Here is a 20,316-nt window from a genome sequence, read left to right as displayed (position 1 = left end):
TGAGGGTTTTAAGATTTTATTTTTAAGTAATCTCTCCACCCTACATGGGCCTTGAACTCACAACCCCGGAGATCAAGAATTGTGCACTTTTCCAAGTGAGCCAGCCGGGCCCCCCTGAGTGTTTTTTGTTTTTCAATATTTATCTTTGAGAGAGTGCAAGCAGGGGAGGGGTAGAGAGAGGGGGACAGAGGATCCGAAGTGAGCTCTGCACTGACAGGCTGACAGCAGAGGACCCGATGTGGGGCTGGCTCGAACTCACGAACTGTGTGAGATCATGAACTGAGCCACCCAAGTGCCCCTTTTGATTTTTTTTTTTTTTTAACAGAAAAATGAAACAGTTAGTGTCTACTTTACTAGGCTCTGTGTACGAGCTTCAAAACAACCCTGTCTATGCCTTGTTTGGCACCTCGGTGCTTTGATATTGGAAAGAGAGGACCTAGGATAATGAGCAGGAATATATTGATCAAAGGAATGTTCCTTGTTATAAATCTAAAAATCATTCTAGTCTTAAAGAGATAATATTTTTAAAAATAAATTTATCTCTCTTTTTAAGTTTATTTGTTTATTTTGAGAGAGAAGAAGAGAAATAATGTACGTGCGTGCATGAGCAGGGGAGACACAGAGGACAGAGAGCGGGAGAGAGAGAGACCCAAACAGCCTCTACTGTCAGCAAGGAGCCCAGCTCAGGGCTTGAACTCACGAACCATGAGATCATGACCTGAGCTGAAATCAAGAGTCAGATACTTAACCGACTGAGCCACCCAGGTGCCCCTAAGAGATAATTTTTTTTTTAATGTTTTTATTTATTTTTGAGACAGAGAGAGACAAAGCATGAGCGGGGAAGGGGCAGAGAGAGAGGGAGTCACAGAATCTGAAGCAGCCTCCAGGCTCTGAGCTGTCAGCACAGAGCCTGACATGGGGCTCGAACTCACAGACTGTGAGATCATGACCTGAGCAGAAGTCGGACACTTAACCAACTGAGCCACCCAGGCACCCCGAGATAATATTTTTAAGATGTAAAAAGTGGATAGTATATTGAGCAATTTTCTTCTCCAAAGCAGAATATGACTCTAATTTCTGTACTGCTTTGCTTTCCCCCTACTGTCTCCATCACCTCTGCAGCTAAGTTGAGGCCAACTGTCTTAAAGTGTAGGTACTCAGGAAAACTTCCTCATCTCCTAGGACTTTCAGAGGCCTTTTGCTGTTGTGGACAGTCCAAGGAGAGCAGCAATTTTACATTGAAATAAACACCAGTTGGGTGTGAGAGGCACCATGCTGGCATCTGTAGATGATACAAAGGTGAATAAGAGACAGTTTCCACAGCTTTACAATCCAGTGGTTCCTTTTTTAGGAGCTGATTGTTGCAAAATCCTCAACCTATTAATTTGTAAGAATTAGAAGACTATTGGGACCATTTTAGAAGGAAACTACAGTTCTCTTTTTAATTTTTTAAATTAAAAAAAAATTTTTAAGTTTATTTATTTTGAGAGAGAGAGAGAGAGAGAGAGAGAGAGAGAGAGTATAAGTGGGGGAGGAGCAGAGAGAGAGGGAGAGAGAGAATCCCAAGCAGCCTCCACATTGTCAGCACAGAGTCAGACAAGGGGCTCAGTCCCACAAACCATTGAGGTCATGACCTGAGCCCATGAGAGAAGCCCAAGCAGGCTCCACACTGTTGGCACAGAGCCCAATGCTCGATCCCAGTTGGACACTTAACTGACTGAGCCACCTAGGTGCCCCACTCCAGTTCTCTCGGGTCATGTGCTTGCCTTTCCCTCCCCATGTCTTTGCTTATATTTCAGTGTACCATAGAGAGCATTTTCCCAGGATTTGCAAGCCAACATATGTTAATGAGGTCTCTGAACACAGTTGCCTTGGTTCCCATCATGTATTCCTGGTCCCCTCTCCAGCAGAACTTTATGGTATGTATTAAAAGCACTGTGGTGATTGTATAAACTGTATGATTATCCTGTGTTGGTGTGCTGGCACTCCTCTTAGGGTAAAGATTGTCAGATTGTACTTAACAAAGCTTGGGCATGCAGGACAGACTGTTTTTTAATTTATTTACTCTCTATACACACACACACACACACACACACACACACATACGTACATACAGCACACGTTATTCTAACTCATTAGGTTTTGTGATCTCTGAAGTGTCCTTCTGAGTTGATGCTAGGTTTTTTTGTTTTTTTGTTTTTGTTTTTTTTAAGATTTATTTATTTTGAGAGAGAGAGAGAGAGACAGAGACAGAGCATGTGAGCCAGGGAGGGGCAAAGAGAGAGGAGAGAGAATCCCAAGCAGCCTCCACATTGTCAGCAGAGTCAGACAAGGGGCTCAATCCCACAAACCATTGAGGTCATGACCTGAGCCAAGATCAAGAGTTGGACACTTAATCAACTGAGCCACCCAGGCACTCCAATGCTTATTCTTTTTTGAATGAATGAGACTGGGCAAGACTCCAATTTTCCCTTACTACTTTGGCCCAGTTTTGTAACATGTGAAGTTAAATGCAGTCTAAATCAGACACTTGAGGCTTAAGCAGGTTGACATCTCCCTGCTGATGGAGCGATCCTTTCTGAACCCCCTAAAGGCAAGATGCTGTGAAAGCAACTGAAATAATAGAGGGGCACATGGATTCAAGAGCCTGACATCTGGGCCTTTATGCTGACTCCTGCTCGGGTTAGTTTTGGTTCTGATAATCAGTCCTGTCTAAATACTGGCATTGCTTATCATCTGCCTGGTGACAGCAGGAATAGGATATAGGTTTACAGAAGGGAATCCTCTCTTAGAATAAAACTTCACAGTAATTTTACTTACTACTTGGGAAATTAAGAATGGCTGTGTTTTCTGCTGAACAACAACAATAACAAAAATCCATTAGTATTTTCTTTAGCCAGGAAATATTCATAGCTCATACTGCAGTTGACTTTAGGTTCCCATCAAGTGTGATCGACCTGAGTTGTAATCATAATTTTTTATTATGATTGTGGGAGTTTAGTCCTAGTATGTATAAGAGACTACCCAGAAACTCTATGGTTGCTCAGGTTCTGTTCTGAATATTCTGGTTATATTGCAGATTATACTCTTGGAAGCCTTCCTTTTCATTTATGTATCTCTACTTATGATAAGAATTAGAATTGAAGACTTTTTAGACTATTGTTTAAGTGATATTTGTACCTATTTTACAATGATGTTTTGTAGATAATAGATGGAATCACTGTGAAAAATAAATGTGCTGGCAAATTCTAAATGTTGTTGCAAATATCATTGTCAGTACTAGGCTAAACATTTGGTAGTTAATATCCTTAAGTAGTTAAACTGACTTTTTTCCCTAAGAGTAGCATTGCCCCTTCCGTTTGAAGTTTTGTTGGCAACACAGAATGGCCAGTCTTTAAAAATGCAGGAAACTCTGTAACCAAAGGTGTTTTCAGGAAATTCAAGCATCAAAAAAGGCCCAGCAAAGATTCTATTAAACAGGAAAGAGGAGCTGCCTAGTGAATTCATGGAATGAATCACATCTGGTTTGATTTCAGGTAGAAGATGAGACAGTTTTGTGCAATATTCCCTACATGGGAGATGAGGTGAAAGAAGAAGATGAGACTTTCATTGAGGAGCTCATCAATAACTATGATGGGAAAGTCCACGGTGAAGAAGGTAGTGGTACTGGGCTCTTTGGGAGAAAACTTTATTAAAATGGTGCCCCTTCTTTGGTACATCATCATCTTGCTTTTATTTGCTACCTCACGGTGTACACACTGAAGAATATTTCGATTGCTGGGACTAAAAATTTTATATTAAAAATGTCCCCAGTTAAATTGTAAAAGGAGTTGCGACATAAAAGGATTTTATATATGTAGTAATCAGTGGCTGAGGAGATAGTGTAGTGCACAGAGAAGTATGATCTTAGGAGTTTTCCATAAATCCATCCAAAGCCATTTTGTTCTTCATTTCTCTTTCTCTGAAATGGCAATGAGCATAATCTCTCTGTCCTACTTTGATCCAGATATATCCTAGATCTCCCAGAAATTGTAACATTCTGACTTTCCAGCTCTTTTGACAGTTGTGGGTACTGTTGAAAATGCATTATTTATCTACTGCGCCCCCTAGTGTTCAAAGACTTTATCCTAAGTTGTTAGTGTAACCCCACAGAGTATGATTTTAAGAAGATAATGCTGTCTTTTGACTCAAAGACGTCACTGGCAACCCATCAGCAGCAAAACCAAGTAAATTTTCATGTTATCATTCTTTTCCTGTCCCACTTGTATTGCTTGTACACCTTTGTGAGATTTTGGACCATAAATACAGGTTGATCTGTGACTGAGGAAGTGAACTATCCCAGTTAGAGTAAAGCCTATATAACTGGATTTCCCACTCTAGCCAGCTTGATTGTTGCAGCTGTAAGAGCCAATCAAAGTATTGTAATTTCCTGACTGTTCATATAAAAATGTACCTATGTTATATAACGTAAGTTGTACTTCAGGAGTGAATACGAGAAAACCTTCCTAGGAGGACTAAGGGAACATGAAATGACCACAGCTCAGCCATCTAATCTTTATGTTTTAGAGATGATCCCTGGATCTGTTCTGATTAGTGATGCTGTTTTCCTGGAGTTAGTAGATGCTCTGAATCAATACTCAGATGAAGAGGAGGAAGGGCACAATGACACCTCAGATGGGAAGCAAGATGACAGCAAAGAAGATCTGCCAGTGACAAGAAAGAGAAAACGACACGCTCTTGAAGGTAAATATTCCATTCTGAAAGTGACAGGGAGAGGGAAAAAGGGAGAAACAGAAAGGTTTGTTGATTATTAAAGGCTGCTGGTGCTTCTCACTTGGTTCACTCTGAAGGAAACAGAGTAGTGTGTTTGGGAGACATGGAAAATTAGAAAGAAGAAAATATAATTATCCTATAATTTTACTACCTAGGAATAACCGGCATTAATGTTTTCTTCTAGACCTAAAAAATGTGTGTGTGTGTGTGTGTGTATGTGTGCGTGTGTGTATCCACACACACACACACACACACAGAATATACACATACACATACCTAAAACGAATATAATGTTGTATGTCAACTGTGTCTCAAGTTTTTAAAAGTACATATATAATAAAAAAAAGTACACATACAAAAACAACGTGTTTTATATGCATTATGTGAAATGGGATCATGCCACAGATACACACACATACACAATTTTACATCCCTTTTTATTTGATCTTCTCTCATAAGCATTTTTCCATGTTGTTAATATTTAATTAACTTAATGTTTAATTATGTGCCATGGTACTTACTTATACTATACGTCCAGAGACATAGTGTCTCTGTCTTGTTACAACAAAGCTGTAACATCAGTCTTGTTCTTCAGCCTCATCATTATGATGGCATTCTTCAATATCCACATGTCTCCCTGAAAACTCCTGTTTTCTCCTTTAGATTCTCTCTTGGAACATGGATTTTGTCATTAATGTATAGATGACGCTGATTTCCTTATTACTGGTAACCTATTAGATAAACCCAGGTAGCATTGACTTTCTTTATGTGTTCCTAAACAGTCAGCGGTTGGGTTAGCAAAGCAGCTGTAATCAAAATGCTGTGACAGAGGGAAAATGACCAAACAGCTTTGTTTGCATCCTTGATTATAGCTCAGGAGCTCTTTGTCATTTCCAACTCAGGCAACAAAAAGAGTTCCAAGAAACAGTTCCCAAACGACATGATCTTCAGTGCAATTGCCTCGATGTTCCCTGAGAACGGTGTCCCGGATGACATGAAGGAGAGGTAGGGAAGGCCGTTCCACTCAGGCCATGTAGAACGCTCAAGCAAACTTTTATTCAAGCCTAAATTTGGTTAATAAAAAACCTTGTTTCTGGTAAGTGTGCTATGATTTGCTCACACTTATGATTGTTTCCTACTTCATTTGCTTACCTCTAAATACCCGTTCCCATATTAAAGGGCATTGTTCATTGGCTTTGAAGTAATTTCGGGCAGCGAACTTCTAAAATTCTGCATTTTTCTGGAGAGTTACTCCAGCGCCATACTTTCCAAATCTGTCTCTCTCTTTGCTTGCAGACATGTGCCCAGCCCAGCACAGGTGCAGTGGTGCACCCACTTAGGTATACGCCACCCTGCCATCAGCAAGCCCCGTAAAAAAGCACCCATGCTCCCTTGGCCGACCGTACCTGGATGACTGTCAGTGCGCGATCTGTACTTTCTCAGTGAAGACGTTTCCTTGGAAGGAATTCTTCTCTCTCTTTTTAAAAATAGGTACCGGGAGCTGACGGAGATGTCAGACCCCAATGCGCTTCCCCCTCAGTGCACACCCAACATCGACGGCCCCAACGCCAAGTCCGTGCAGCGGGAGCAGTCTCTGCACTCCTTCCACACACTTTTTTGCCGACGCTGCTTCAAATACGACTGCTTCCTTCACCGTGAGTGGGGCTACTCTGAAATACTCTCCTGTTCTCCATCCCCAACCACTGCATCCTTCTGTTTATTTTAGTTAATCATACAGGGTTCCTGGCTTCTGACCTGACGCTGGTTTTACAAAGGGCGGGTTCTCTATTCACTTGTACCGTTGCGATGCAATGTGTTTCGCATGGTCAGGACAGAATAACCAGCAACATACGAGTCCCTGAGCACCTGTTAGCTTTGAAAGGGTTGTGTTGATGTCAGAAATGATTAAATTTTGCACACCTTGATGGTAGCTGTTTATATCTAAATTTTCCCACCATGGCTCCTTAATTGGATTTTGTTCTTCCCCATCCTGCCAAGTGGATGAACCATTGGAAACAGGACAGTTTTGTGTTTTCCAGCTTTTCACGCCACCCCTAATGTATATAAACGCAAGAACAAAGAGATCAAGATTGAACCAGAACCATGTGGCACAGACTGCTTCCTTTTGCTGGTATGTTCTTTTTTTTTTTTTTTAAGTTTTATTTATTTAACTAATCTCTACATCCAACCTGGCACTCCAACTCATGACCCTTAGATCAAGAGTTGACGCTCCGCCAACTGAACCAGCCAGTCACTCCTTGCTGATATGTTCTTAAACTGTTCTGCCATTGTTAAATCTGTTGAAAATTGAGCAGGAAATGGCCCTTCAGTTTTCTGCTCCTGGGAATACAAACCAGATGAGCCAGTATGTAGCACTCTGGGGGGTCACAAAGCACAAATAAAACAGGACTTCTGCTCTTAAGGAGCTCCCAAATACTAAGGACTATGAAATTAGTCTCGTGGCGTGAGGAGGGCATGTGTGTATCTGTAATGGCATTTTCTTTGCTGTCTTCTTTTAAATGCATAGAAACATACGAGAAATAACACATGAAGCACCCATGTCTTATTGTAAGGTAAACAGCCAGATGGGCCCTTCCCTGATGGACAGACTTTATGCGGCAGCATAAATTCTCCTGCATTCGTGTGGGAAGGCAGTACACTTAGAACGAGAAGGGAATAGGTTCACTTGGACCAGCCAAAGACACAGTTTTGCTTTCTGCACACTACAGTGAGCTTAGGTAAAGAATAAAATACCTTGATTTCTGCTACCAATTAAAAATAGGTTATAGAGCCAAGTGCCTTTGGGACCATCTTTAGTGGGATAATAGAAGAAAAGATGGTAAAAAGTACCACTGGGTATACATCTGGAAAATGAGCCATGTGATAATAGCAAAAGAGTGAACAGACTTTCTCTACTTTTTCCCCCATATGGGTCGACTCCTTACTGTGTGCCAAGTAGCATGCTGGCCCTTAACGTATATTATCTTACATTCTTGCTTACGACAACATCCTGAGGTGGAGAAGCTATGGGTTATAGTAACTACATATTTTGTCCAAGATTTGTTAATGTCAGTGGTTTGGCAGTAATGAAATTCAAGCTCTGGTCTAGCTCCAGAGTCCATACTTTTTAAGTTATTCCACACTTAAAAAAATTACACTGTGTTATATCAACACCAGCATTTATTTTTTTATTCTTATATATATTTTTTTAAAGAGCGTTTTTTTTTTCTTTAATGTTTACTTATTTTTGAGAGAGAGAGAGAGACAGAGTGTGAGTGGGGGCGGGGCAGAGAAGGAGACACAGAATCCAAAGCAGGCTCCAGGCTCTGAGCTGTCAGCACAGAGCCTGACGGGGTGCTCGAAACACAAACCGCGAGATCATGACCTAAGCCGAAGATGGACGCTTAACCTACTGAGACACCCAGGCGCCCCTTATTTTTATTTACTTTTTACTGTTTATTTTTTTGAGAGAGAGAGACACACAGAGTGCAAGCAGGGGCAGGGCAGAGAGAGGGAAACACAGAATCCAAAGCAGGCTCCAGGCTGTCAGCACAGAGCCCGATGTGGGGCTCAAACCCACAAACCTTGAGATCATGACCTGAGCTGAAGACTGAGCCGCCCAGACGCCCCAACACCAGCATTTATATAAGTAAAAAGACGTTGTCTTTCTCACAGCAATTACCCTGAGACCCTGTACATGTTTCAAAAGATGCTGTCAGTGCCCAAAATGTATGTCTATGTGTGTGTGTTTAACTTACAGAACTGTCTGTGTACAGTTTTTCTTTTATTGCTTTTTAGAAATCAGTGCATTTTTCAAATATAATGCTGGACTGTTTTTCCCTCAATCTCGATCATGGAAGGAAGGTGAAAGATATCTTCTTAGATTTAATGATGGTTTTTCCATATTTGCTTCGTCCCTCTATTTGTATATGCATATCTTTTGCTGAGCAATTTGAAAATAAGTTGCAGACATTGAGATACTTGTTTGCTAAGTATTTCAGCATGCACTTCCTAAAAATACAGACATTCTCTTATATAACCACATTATTACACCTAAAAAAAATTCAGAGAATTTAATAATATCATCTGTCAGTTCCATATTTAAATTTTTTCAGCTGTACCAAGAGTAGCTGGGTTTGGTTTTTTTTTTTTTTTTTTAACCAAGGTCATCCAGTCATACATCATATTTGATTATTATGTCTTTTCAGTCTCCTTTAATGTCAAGTAATCACACCATTTTTTTTTCCTTTTTGAAAAATCCAGGCTCATTGTCTAGTAGGATACTGTCCCAAATTCTGAATTTGTGGTTTTCTTCTGGTGTTACTGAACTTGTTTTTGTATCCTCTATTTCCCATGAACTAGAATTAGCTCTGGAGCCTTAGTTATATTTATGTTAAATCTTTTGATCTCGAATACATTGTAAGTGATGCTGTGTACGTCACATTGTAGGATGAGCACATTGAGTTAATTTTAAAACTTCACATTCAGTTAATTTTAAAACTTCACTTTTGGAATTTCCTTTAGGGCCTACAGGATATTAGTCTGAATATCCTTAGTAATGGCAAATCTTTATCCTTTGCACGTAGATTTAGTTTTCAGAAACAGCTAGAAGTGTTTGGGAACCAGGTCTGGTGAGAAGTAGATGATCAAGTTGTGTGATAGTTATTGGGTCTTTTTTTTTTTTTTTTTTTTTTTTAAATAAAGCATAGCTATAAAGTAATGAAGCAGTATTCTTCCAAGTCTAATAAACTGATTTGGGAGAAGTAAGTAGTGATATTGGACAAATTTAGGGACTACATATTTTATTATTCAAACAGAAGCAGTGCAAGTAGAATGAAAAAAACAGTGTGGCCAGGGGATGGGGAGCCCTCATTCTGTACCCATTCTGGAACAGTTAGCTACATATGCTCAAGCAGGTCCCTTCCTCTCTGAACCTCATTTCCTCTTCCACAGGAGAATGTGTTCTCAAATTCCAAATAGCTAACATGCAAATGAGTTTTAGACCCAACTCACTGGAAAGTTGAAGATGCACAGATTATATCTGTTTTAATATTACTTTACAAGGCAGCTCTTCTGTGAAGAGGTATAAATTTGTAAGTTTTAGAATGCTGGTTAAGCAGCTTTTACATAGTCACACTTACATAGCACAGAGCAAAACATAGACAGTGTCATTGCATGTAAGCACAGGCGTTGAAGAAGGGGGTTTGTAATGATGGGATCAATATGGCGACCCTGGGCCTATTCCTGTCTCCCACCTGTAACGTGTACATTGCAGGAAGGAGCGAAGGAGTACGCCATGCTCCACAACCCTCGCTCTAAGTGCTCCGGGCGTCGCCGACGAAGGCACCACATGGTCAGTGCTTCCTGCTCCAACACTTCAGCCTCTGCTGTGGCTGAGACTAAAGAAGGGGACAGTGACAGGGATACAGGCAATGACTGGGCCTCCAGTTCTTCAGGTACACTGAACAGAAAGAGATCCTTTCTTCCTATGCAAGGCCTCTGGGAAACGCAGGATCACTGCCTAACACTTAACGTTACTACTTTTTTAACATGGTTAGTTCTTCCTTTTTTTTTTTTTTTAAAGTTTATTTATTTATTTTGAGAGAGAGGTGGGGAGGGGCAGAGAGAGAGAGAGAGAGAGAGAGAGAGAGAGAGAGAGAGAGAATCCCAAACAGGCTCCATGCTCTTAGTGCAGAGCCTGATGCAGGGCTTGAACTCTTGCACCATGAGATAATGACCTGAACCGAAATTAAGGGTCGGGCACTTAACCAGTTGAGCCACCCAGGCACCCCTAAAGATGGTTAGTCCTTTCTATGGCTTCGCCTGTTGGCAGTAGAGACAGGGAATATTTTGATTCCTAACTATTCTGCCATTTAAAGCAGAATGATGTACTTCGGAGTATATGGCAAATGACTGATGACAACTGCATTCTCTCTCCTCCTGTTGCTCGCATCTCCTCGTCTCTTAGAGGCCAACTCTCGCTGCCAGACCCCCACAAAGCAGAAGGCTAGTCCGGCCCCCCCTCAGCTCTGTGTAGTGGAAGCACCCTCGGAGCCTGTGGAATGGACTGGGGCTGAGGAATCTCTCTTTCGAGTGTTTCATGGCACCTACTTCAACAACTTCTGTTCCATAGCCAGACTTCTGGGAACTAAGACATGCAAGCAGGTACTCTCGGAGAGGAGCTGGGACAGGCAGGGCCCTCCTTTCATCCACTGCTCTGTCAGCCCTTTTGCCATCTTGTGTGGCCTGTCTCAAAAGGAGCTGTCTTAGGCTCAGTCCCTCATGAGCAGGTGCTTCTGAGCCACGAGGCGGGTTCCCCAAACATGGGACTGTTTCTGCAGACTGTTTCTGCAGATCCCAGGCCTAGCCGTGCTTGGGGAATCTGGTCTCCTTGCTGAATTGTCATTTCTGTCTCTAGCCACTATCTGACTCTTCTGGGTGTTTCTGCCCTCTCTTAGCTTTTTGTTGTTGTTGTTGTTGTTGTTGTTGTTGTTTGTTTCTGGTTCCTGCCTTTCTTTCTAAATGTGTACCCCTTTCCTAAAGGGACCCCCAGGTCTTTCTGGGGATCTTCTCATCTGGCCTGCTCCTGCTTCTGTAGCTGCTGCGGTCACCCCCTCTGTCAGTCTCCTCGGTTGCTTTCTTCTCCAGATGTTCTATCGCTAGCTTTTCTAATTGCCACCCCCAGTAGCTGGGCCTGGACCTCACCCTTCTCACTCATGCCATTACTAGAATCACAATTTGATAGCAGCCACTGATGCTTGGAGGCCGTGGGACCTGATGTCCCAATCAGTCTCCGCCTGACTGCAGTGACAAGACAGACTAAAGAACAGGGTTCAAGGAGCAGTTGGGTGTTAGGGCCGATCCAATAAGAAAGGAATGCTCGAGCTGAGCCATGCTGCTTAGCAGCCTGACTTCAGGAGGAGTCTCTGTGGCCTCTTCTTCATGATGCCTCTACTTAGACAATGCACTAGAACCATGAATGGAAGTGCCCTTTCACTTGGAGCTCATTGCCTATTTCCTTGAGGCAAAGGTTCTTAACCTGAAAATCTACAGAATTGTGGGCAAAACAATTTTGCCTATATTTTCCTGAGAAGAAGATTTGTAGTTTTCATGGAATCTCAAGAGGGCCTATAGCCAAAAAGGAGAGAGAAAAAAAAAAAAAAAAAAAAGCCAAAAACGAACGCTATAAGGGAAGAAGCATGTTGGAAGGGAACCAGTCTTCCAGAAATGCTGGCCTATGAAAATAGACAAGGGTCTGGCCTCTTCATACCAACAGAGGGAGCTAGCGCTTAGCCAAGGGGTACCACTCCTGTCCTGTCTTACACTCGGTTATACAAGGGACCCAAAGTTGCCCTTCCTCAGAAGAGACAGATAATGTTGGTAAGAATCATTCCATTCAGGGCTTGGTAGGTAAAGGTGTAGATAAAAGCTACTGACCAGGAGAGCTGTAACTGTGCTCAGTATTTCTCTTTTCTAGAGTCAGGATAAATAGTTAAGAATTGATGTCAGGATGCCAGGGCCAGTGATCTGATATCTCAGTCCCACTCTGTGCCCCTCCCCCCGCCCCCATTGAAGAGATGCTCAGTCAGCTGCCCTCGAGCTCTCCAGAATGCTCCCAAGCCCAGCGCCTGGCTGGCTCACTTATCTGACCACCTGGCTCAAGAAGGAGTGACAAGTCCTGTTGGATTTCTCTTCCAGGTCTTTCAGTTTGCAGTCAAAGAATCACTTATCCTGAAGCTGCCAACAGATGAGCTCATGAACCCGTCGCAGAAGAAGAAAAGAAAGCACAGGCAAGGGTTGGACAAAGGACTTTCTGTTCCCTGTGCTCTGACCTCCCCTTGGACTTCCCAACTGCCTCCCTCTTGAGTTTAGCATTGCACAACTGAGGGCCAGCCTTCTCAGTGCTCCCTGTGGGTCTGTGTCTTGGACCAGCCCTTCCTTCTCCCATCCCTAGATGCTGTGGACTGGGAGATAACAGTCTGCCGTCCCTTTAAGCTCCTGGCCAGTAGGGTGAGAGCTGGCCTCATGGCTCCACCCTGAGGCCATTTCTCCCCATTGGGTGTTGGTGACCACTGTTCTCACTTCTCAACTCTGACCAGAGTTTTTCCTTTTGGCTCTTGTATTGTTTTTTCTAAGTTGCACAATAACGCCGTCTTTTAGCTAGCCTTTGCTAAGGGTTGGAAGGGGTTTTTTTTAATTCAACATTCTGCCTGCCTCGGTTCCCTAATGACTATCACCTACTCAAGGAAGGAACTGACACCAATTCTAGATATAGAAGGAAGTCCCTGTGGCTTCTGCCTCTCGGTTTGTTCAGTCAGCAGATTCCTGAAAAGTTCCCACCTCCCCATCCTGCAATTCTTCCACATCTCCACCTCCCCAAAGAGAAGGAGGGAGGGAGGGGGGAGAGGGAGAAACAATAGCGTCATAATAGACACAGAGGGTTGGGTTTTGTGTTTGTTTTTTATACATCTTTGTTTGTTTTATATTTAAATCTTGAAGCATAGACCAGCTGGACTCCAGATGAACTCCGGCTTCCATCTAGCAGGATAGGGGCCTCTGGTGGAAGGATTCGGGGAGGATACTCCCTGGTGATCAAACCACAGTCCCTCAAAGCAGGCCATGTTGTTATTTACCCAAATGTGCAGAGCCATGACCCAGGCCCATCCTCCTCTCTTTTCCAGGTTGTGGGCTGCACACTGCAGGAAAATTCAGCTGAAGAAAGGTAAGTTGCACCAGGGTGCTCTTCGGCAGTTCGGCGTGAGGTCTCACCCCTGTGGTCACCTGCCCGCCCCACCTACAGCCGCTCTTGTTGACCCTGTACTGCTTCCGCAGATGGCAGATTTCTCTGCAGCAGCTGAGAACAGCTCAGCTTCTCACTGCAGCTGAGTGCACCTCTTAGGAGGTAGAGCTAGGAGCCTTGTGGTCTCTGACTTTCATAGCGCGCCATCTGCCAGGTTCCAGACTTCGTTTAGTGTTTGGAATGGGCTGCCCTATAGTCCCAGACCATTTCCACACTCTCCCCACAAGGCAAATCACCCCGTTGTAGCTGACAAACAACCATCATCTCTGATGGCTTCTCACTTCAGGTGCTAAAACGTGTGTCCAAGATCATGACTGGGACAGCCTCCTCCAGTCGAGACGATCGGGCAGGTGGGAGGGAGGGCGGTAAGGGGCCCCGGGCACAGCAGTGTCCTGGTCTACTCTTTTCTCTCCTAGATAACTCTTCCACTCAAGTGTATAACTACCAGCCCTGCGACCATCCAGACCGCCCCTGTGACAGCACCTGCCCCTGCATCATGACGCAGAATTTCTGTGAGAAGTTCTGCCAGTGCAACCCGGACTGTAAGTTTCCACTGTTTTCCCCTGTGGTCCTCCCGAAACAGCCAGCCACCGTGCACCCCAGGTTTCCCTCCCCGCCCATGCCCCTTGCTGCCCCTGGGCCTTCTGATGTCCTCTTTGCCGTGTTCTAAGCATTCTGCAGAGGAAACAAGATCCTTAAGATCTGGAAAAGTCATTGTTTTAAAAACCCATAGGTGTTTGATTCTAAAAGCAACAACTATACAGAAATCAGAAACATTCCCATCTTTACCTTCCAGAGAAGAATTAAGAAACGTGGGAATTTTTTCCCTTAAGGTGCTGTCACAGACCTCCTTTTTTAAGTGTTGTTTTACAACATGTACAGGTTACAACACTGCGTATGCCCATTTTAGTTTAGTATCCGGAGTTTTACTATCAGGTCAGTCTGGATGTCAGCAGAAGTAAGATAAAGGCTAAACATGCTTCTCTTTGACTTCTTATCACACTGTGCCCTTCCCCACTCAAGGCTGAGAAGTTCAATAGCAGCCTGCAGAACTAGATGCCCAGGCAGTTGTGCTGGAAATACCTCCTAACCCATAGCAGATATCAATCTTAGCCACAGAAGAGAGGTGCTTGTGCTGGGGAGGGCAGTGGGTGGAGGAGGGTGGCATAGAACGGATGCATTCTGTTCTCAAAATGATTCTTGTTTTGATGGTGATGATTTACCAGTGAAAAGCACTGATTTCATTTTCTCTGGGCCCCCAACCACCTCCCTTCCAAATTACACCAACAAGAGGAAGGAAGAGCACTGTTGAGGAATCTCTAGGAAACACATCTCCATAGTCAAACTTGCTTTTTTTTGACTCCCAGGCATGAATGTTGGGAGGCACTCCATTTTCTCAGGAAAGAAAACAAACAAACAAACAAAAAATTGACTATACGAAGCAAGGGAGCTTCTCTCCTACTTGCCAGATCTCCTTGAACACATCACATGTACTTCTTTGCTGACCCCTGAGTCAGACCTGAGCGCCAGCTTAGTCTGCTACTTTTCCTAACCCACCCCTCCCTCCGCCCCTCTCCTCCTCCCCAGGTCAGAATCGTTTCCCTGGCTGTCGCTGTAAGACCCAGTGTAATACCAAGCAGTGTCCCTGCTACCTGGCAGTGCGAGAGTGCGACCCCGACCTGTGCCTCACCTGCGGGGCCTCGGAGCACTGGGACTGCAAGGTGGTTTCCTGCAAAAACTGCAGCATCCAGCGAGGCCTCAAGAAGGTGAGGGCTTTTCTTAGGACTGCGAGCCAGATGGTGGAGGGGAAAAGACTGAGTATTCCCCAGCAGCCTCTTTCCATTGGTCCCTTAGGGGGTTTCTACATGAAAGGGCTTGGTAAATCCTAAAGGACACACACGTACTGAGATAAAGAAAGTTTGCTGTCCCGGTGAGGAGTTAGGAAAATGACCCCTGACCTGGCCAGACTAAGAGGAGCAGAGAGGGTGGACGCATCATTGATGTTGTCTGTTTGTACTTGACCCGTAGCAGTGACTCCCTAGCGACTCAGGTCTAGGAGGTCCCCGGGCCTAGAGGAGGAGGTGTCATGTTTCCTTTCCTCACCTCCCTTTGCTGTTTTGCCTCTCCCCAGAACAGAATGGCTTAGACCTTTTTCTGTTTTCAGATCCTCTTAACAGTTGCTAGTTCTTTCCACCCTGCCCACCCCCTGCACACGTGCACATCCAGTACACACACCGCCCACTCACACATGCCCTGTAGTCTGAGGTTTGACTCCCTCTTCCCCAGCACCTGCTGCTGGCCCCCTCAGATGTGGCCGGATGGGGCACCTTCATTAAGGAGTCTGTGCAAAAGAACGAATTCATTTCTGAATACTGTGGTGAGGTGAGTGCTATCGGTTTGGACCACATTCCTTTCTGGGGAGATACTGGTGAGAAACCCTGATTTTCTGTGGGCCAGACTTCTGTGACTTACTCTCTAAATAACTCAGCTGAGTTCCCGTGTGGCTTCTTGGGGGATCCCACAGAAGTGTTTGCAATCCTGAGATAAACCACTCTTCTTAAAGTCTTTGCCAATTCAGGCCACACAAAGGGGTGGGCGGGGAATGCTCTTCAGTCTTAATACTGGTCAGCCTGGAGGGGCTTAGATAGAATACAGTAACTTGAGCTCTGTCTCCTGTGACTCTCATCCTGATACTCAGCAAGCATGTGTGTGTGACAGTGCCCCCTCCCAGTCCTTTCTGAGGGCAGGGTACCATGCCCTGAGCAGACAGCCTTATCCCCCGATTGTTCCTTATCTGTCTTTGCAGCTTATCTCTCAAGACGAGGCTGATCGACGGGGGAAGGTCTATGACAAATACATGTCCAGCTTCCTCTTCAACCTCAACAATGGTAAGGAGTCTCTTTCTCTTGCCCCATGGTGGTCTCAGGCACGTCTCTCTACCGGATTGCCCTTGCTGTAGTCCACGTTCAGATCAGCTGTGATTTCTCCAGCAGATGCGCAGAGGAAGGTGGGGACGTTGAACCTCAAGACACCACGAGCCACAGTTCACTTGCTTTGGGAGAACCTGCGTTTCTGGGTTGTGTTTATAATCGGAGCACTGAGCACTTACACCTGAGAAATCTCCCTACCCAGTAGATGGGAAGAGGGGATCTGTAATTCCAGCAAAATGGGGGGACCCAAAGGGAACGCGCCCACATGAGGCTGCATTCTTATGCTGCATGCTGCTGGACTTCAAAGTCCCCCACTGGATTATTTCTGTTACTATTTAATTGATTTTAAGACCAGGTTCGAGAAGCTGTGGATTTGCCTGATGAACCCATGATCTTTCTTTACGTTATATAGATTTTGTAGTAGATGCTACCCGGAAAGGAAACAAAATTCGATTTGCAAACCATTCAGTGAACCCCAACTGTTATGCCAAAGGTGAGTTCCCAGTGACCTGGGAGGTAGGGTGGATGATGGATGCTTTATTTACTATTGTTTCTATCCATTATGTGTCTTTTTTCATTGCCGAGTTATTTTTTGTCCAAAGACAACCATGCTTAATGTCTGGTATCGTTCTGCGTCTCCGTCTCTATTTTGTTAATTGGCTCTCTCACTGAATACATGATAAAGATTTTCCCACAAACAAGAATCTTTTAAAGATAGGTCTTTTCCCACATCACCAGCCCGAATAACAGATCTAAAAGCAGAGAGGCAACTGTCTTTACTGACTGCTTTTAAACTCCACTTTATTCATGTTTTCGCTGGGAACTGGGAGAAAATCAGCCCAGAACCTGCCGATTATTGGCTTGGAGCTGACTAGGAACCTAGCCTTGGCTTTGTCCTGTTTGCAGTGGTCATGGTGAACGGGGATCATCGCATTGGAATCTTTGCTAAAAGGGCAATTCAAGCTGGTGAAGAGCTCTTCTTTGATTACAGGTGAGGCAGCCAGAAATGATCCTTGGGAGGTAGCTCCAAAGGCAGAAGGGTGGCTGTTAGAATTGATTTGGGGGCATAAAGTGGGCGATACAGATGAAGGAGAGGGTCTTGTGGTGGTCAAGTCTTTCCCTCTGTTCTGCTCCCTGGTGCCTTGCCCCAGAAGCGGGAGCACTGTAAACTGCTCTGAGAGATGGGGAAGCAAAATAGAGGGGATTCTGTCTGTTCAGTCACAGAAGCCTTGACAGTAATCTCATTCCTCCTCCTGTCCCGGGACAGGTACAGCCAAGCTGATGCCCTCAAGTACGTGGGGATCGAGCGGGAGACTGATGTCCTTTAGCCCTCCTGGGCCCCACGCCAGCGCTTATGGTAGCAGCATTGTCTTTGCTCTCATGCACACAGCACCGCTGCTCGACTTTCCTGCACTACGTGTCTCCCACACCGAGAAACCCCCCACCCACTCCCTGCGCAGCGAGGCCTCCGCTGTGTCCAGTGGGGACAGACTGTCTCAGTGAGAGAGGAGACAGAGGCAGCTAGGGCTGGGCTCCCCAGGAGAGAGCTGTAGAAGCGGGAGACCGCGTCTCAGGCCTTGGAGGAAGAGAGCACAGGCTGGGGGTGGGTGGCTCAGCGTGGTTTCTTGTCCGTTCCGTAGGTCTTGGGCCTCAGCAGTCAACCTGGGCAGTTCCTAACAAGCATTGGCCTGTAATTCTAACTTTCCAAGTCAAGGGTCCTTGTCTAATTGGGTCGCCAGCCTATGTCTCTGTGGTTGGTCGTAGGACCGGAGAGGATGGGCTAAGTGAAGTTTGGTACCTGGAGCTTACGAGTGGCCTGGGTTAAAGGCAAGCCTGGCGGGTGGCACAGACTGAATTCAGAGGGGAGACGGGTCACCTTACTACCTCTTCCCTCCTGGCGGGGTTCACATTGAAGGAGTGTGGGTTCTGACTATAGAAATTCAATGCCGGGAGAAGGAAAGCTAAGTGCCGTTCTTCCATGGACAGAGAGCGAGAGCCATCCTGATGACAGCAGTTCAGCTGCTAAGCTTGGGGCCCAACAGGCTTTCAGAAACTTTCTCTGTACTCTGGAGATGGATGGATAAGTTTTCAGATTCCTGAAAGCAGGTGCCAGCGCCCTGTCAGCTCCTTCCAAAGCTCGGGCTTGGCGACCGCAGGCAGGCATCGTGCTGCTACTGAAGACGCACAGGAGGTATGCCGGGCCAGGCCGGGCGTGCGCGCTCTGGTCCTGGGTATGGAGGCCGTCTTCAGGCCTTGCATTCCCTTTAGAGGCCAAGCCCATGGGGCCTCTGTTGCTTATCTCTTCTGGGTAGATGGGCGAAAGCCTGGACTAGAGAGGGGGAAGGTTGTCAAGGTGATTTACTTTCCTGTCTGTAGCACCTGCTGTTGGAGAGGGTGAGTTGACAGCATGTGTTTGGAGATGGATGAGGGGCTCCCAAGTTGCATGTGTTCAGGATGGCACCACGCTTGCAAGTGCACACTGGCGGAGGGTATTTGAAGTGTTGAGAAGAAGCAGGCCAACCTCCTGTGCCACTGCATGGTGCCGTTCTCTCTGGGATTCTTGAAGAGCAAAGCACTTTATTTCTTTGAGAAGGTCTGTAGCTGAGGTGGAGTTTGAACTAAAGTCTCTGGGATCCCTGCCCAAATCCCATTCCTAAGGGAAAGGGAAGGAGAGGGGGTTGGAAGATTCCCCTCCAGTTCTGTCTCAGCTCCTGGTGGAGGCAGGAGGAGCTTCCTTGACACACAGGAAGTGAATGAGGATGGGGCCAGCTCTAGGAGCCAGCCCTGTGTCTGTGGCTGGCGTGCTGAGCTGACAGGGAATAAGGAGCATTGTGCTGGGTAAAAAGGACGTGGCAGTGACAGGCTGGCCTAGGGAATATCAGCATAGGGAGCAGGCTTCTCTTTTCTCTAGGGAATCCAAGCCTTTCTTCCTCAGTCTGTACTGACCACTCCCTTCCTCCATCCCTACTGGCTGTCCCACGAAGCAAGGAGTGGGGTTCCCTCTGGCCAAACCGTCGCCTGGGGATTTGGGTGGGACGTGCACACACACACACTCACATCTCCACGCGCCACACTTGTGAGCACTCATGCACTCAGCACACACCCAGCCAGCTCCTGACGGAAGCCTCTTCCCACCTGACCGGCCAGCCCCGCCACCATTCCGAAATCTGCATCTGCTGTGGTTTGTATCCGTTGTGTACCGGGGATGCCCTCTAGCCCGATTGGGCTCTGAAGTACTCGTAAATTATAGGGGAAAATCAGAGACAAATGAAGAAGCAGGAGTTAGGTCTGTCTGAAAATGGGGCTGGCTGTGAGGAAATCATGGGGAAAAAATTACATCCAGCCACTGAGAGGCTAGATTGACCCCACTCTTCCCTCAGCATGCGGAACCCTGTCCTTCCCAGTTTCAGACCACTGATACTCCTGTTCTGCCAGCATTCCTATTTTCCCTGCTGTCCCCCACGTTTAATGACGGGTCTCAACCCCTCCCCCCAGACATGGTTGATGGATGGAGCAAGGTGGTGGGGACTTGGGGTGGGGGAGGCTGGTATATGTGCGGCTTTATCGCCAGTGAATTTCACGCACTTTAAAGTCCTGTGGCTTGTGACCTCTTATCTGAATAAAGTGATAGAGTCCATTTTGGCAAGTTTTGCCTTGTGTACTTTGGGGCTGGAAGGATCCAGGGATGGCAGCACAGGGGCAGCTGGGGCTAAAGCGTTAGCATTCAGATCCCCTCCTGTCCACTGAGATCTGGGGTTGGGGGGCAGGTGGTGAGGAAGGTTGGCAAGAGCCGGTCAGGCCCCGGGCAGGCGA

The 20,316-nt window shown here is 45.6% G+C and overlaps 1 protein-coding gene across 3 annotated transcripts in view; it reads left to right on the top strand.

Annotated features, from left to right (window-relative positions):
• Nucleotides 1-20,140, top strand: part of EZH1 (enhancer of zeste 1 polycomb repressive complex 2 subunit) — a 29,736-nt gene extending 9,596 nt beyond the window's left edge. For 2 of the 3 annotated variants that reach the window (XM_027048985.2, XM_027048983.2), the window contains exons 5-21: nt 1,800-1,919; nt 3,537-3,657; nt 4,567-4,743; nt 5,676-5,778; nt 6,265-6,428; nt 6,813-6,904; nt 10,049-10,229; nt 10,742-10,938; nt 12,472-12,563; nt 13,455-13,495; nt 13,990-14,115; nt 15,161-15,339; nt 15,860-15,955; nt 16,380-16,461; nt 16,916-16,996; nt 17,410-17,494; nt 17,771-20,140. In XM_027048985.2, coding sequence (XP_026904786.1) covers nt 1,800-1,919; nt 3,537-3,657; nt 4,567-4,743; nt 5,676-5,778; nt 6,265-6,428; nt 6,813-6,904; nt 10,049-10,229; nt 10,742-10,938; nt 12,472-12,563; nt 13,455-13,495; nt 13,990-14,115; nt 15,161-15,339; nt 15,860-15,955; nt 16,380-16,461; nt 16,916-16,996; nt 17,410-17,494; nt 17,771-17,831 — 1,998 coding nt within the window. In that variant the 3' untranslated portion in view covers nt 17,832-20,140. Of the gene's footprint in view, nt 1-1,799; nt 1,920-3,536; nt 3,658-4,566; nt 4,744-5,675; nt 5,779-6,264; nt 6,429-6,812; nt 6,905-10,048; nt 10,230-10,741; nt 10,939-12,471; nt 12,564-13,454; nt 13,496-13,989; nt 14,116-15,160; nt 15,340-15,859; nt 15,956-16,379; nt 16,997-17,409; nt 17,495-17,770 lie in introns of those variants that run through there. The other variant, XR_008294410.1, reaches the window with a different exon arrangement.
• The last annotated feature ends 176 nt before the right edge of the window (nt 20,141-20,316 follow it).

Source organism: Acinonyx jubatus, chromosome E1, assembly GCF_027475565.1.
Source record: "Acinonyx jubatus isolate Ajub_Pintada_27869175 chromosome E1, VMU_Ajub_asm_v1.0, whole genome shotgun sequence".
NCBI classification, from domain to species: domain Eukaryota; kingdom Metazoa; phylum Chordata; class Mammalia; order Carnivora; family Felidae; genus Acinonyx; species Acinonyx jubatus.
This window is presented reverse-complemented; position numbering and strand designations above follow the sequence as displayed.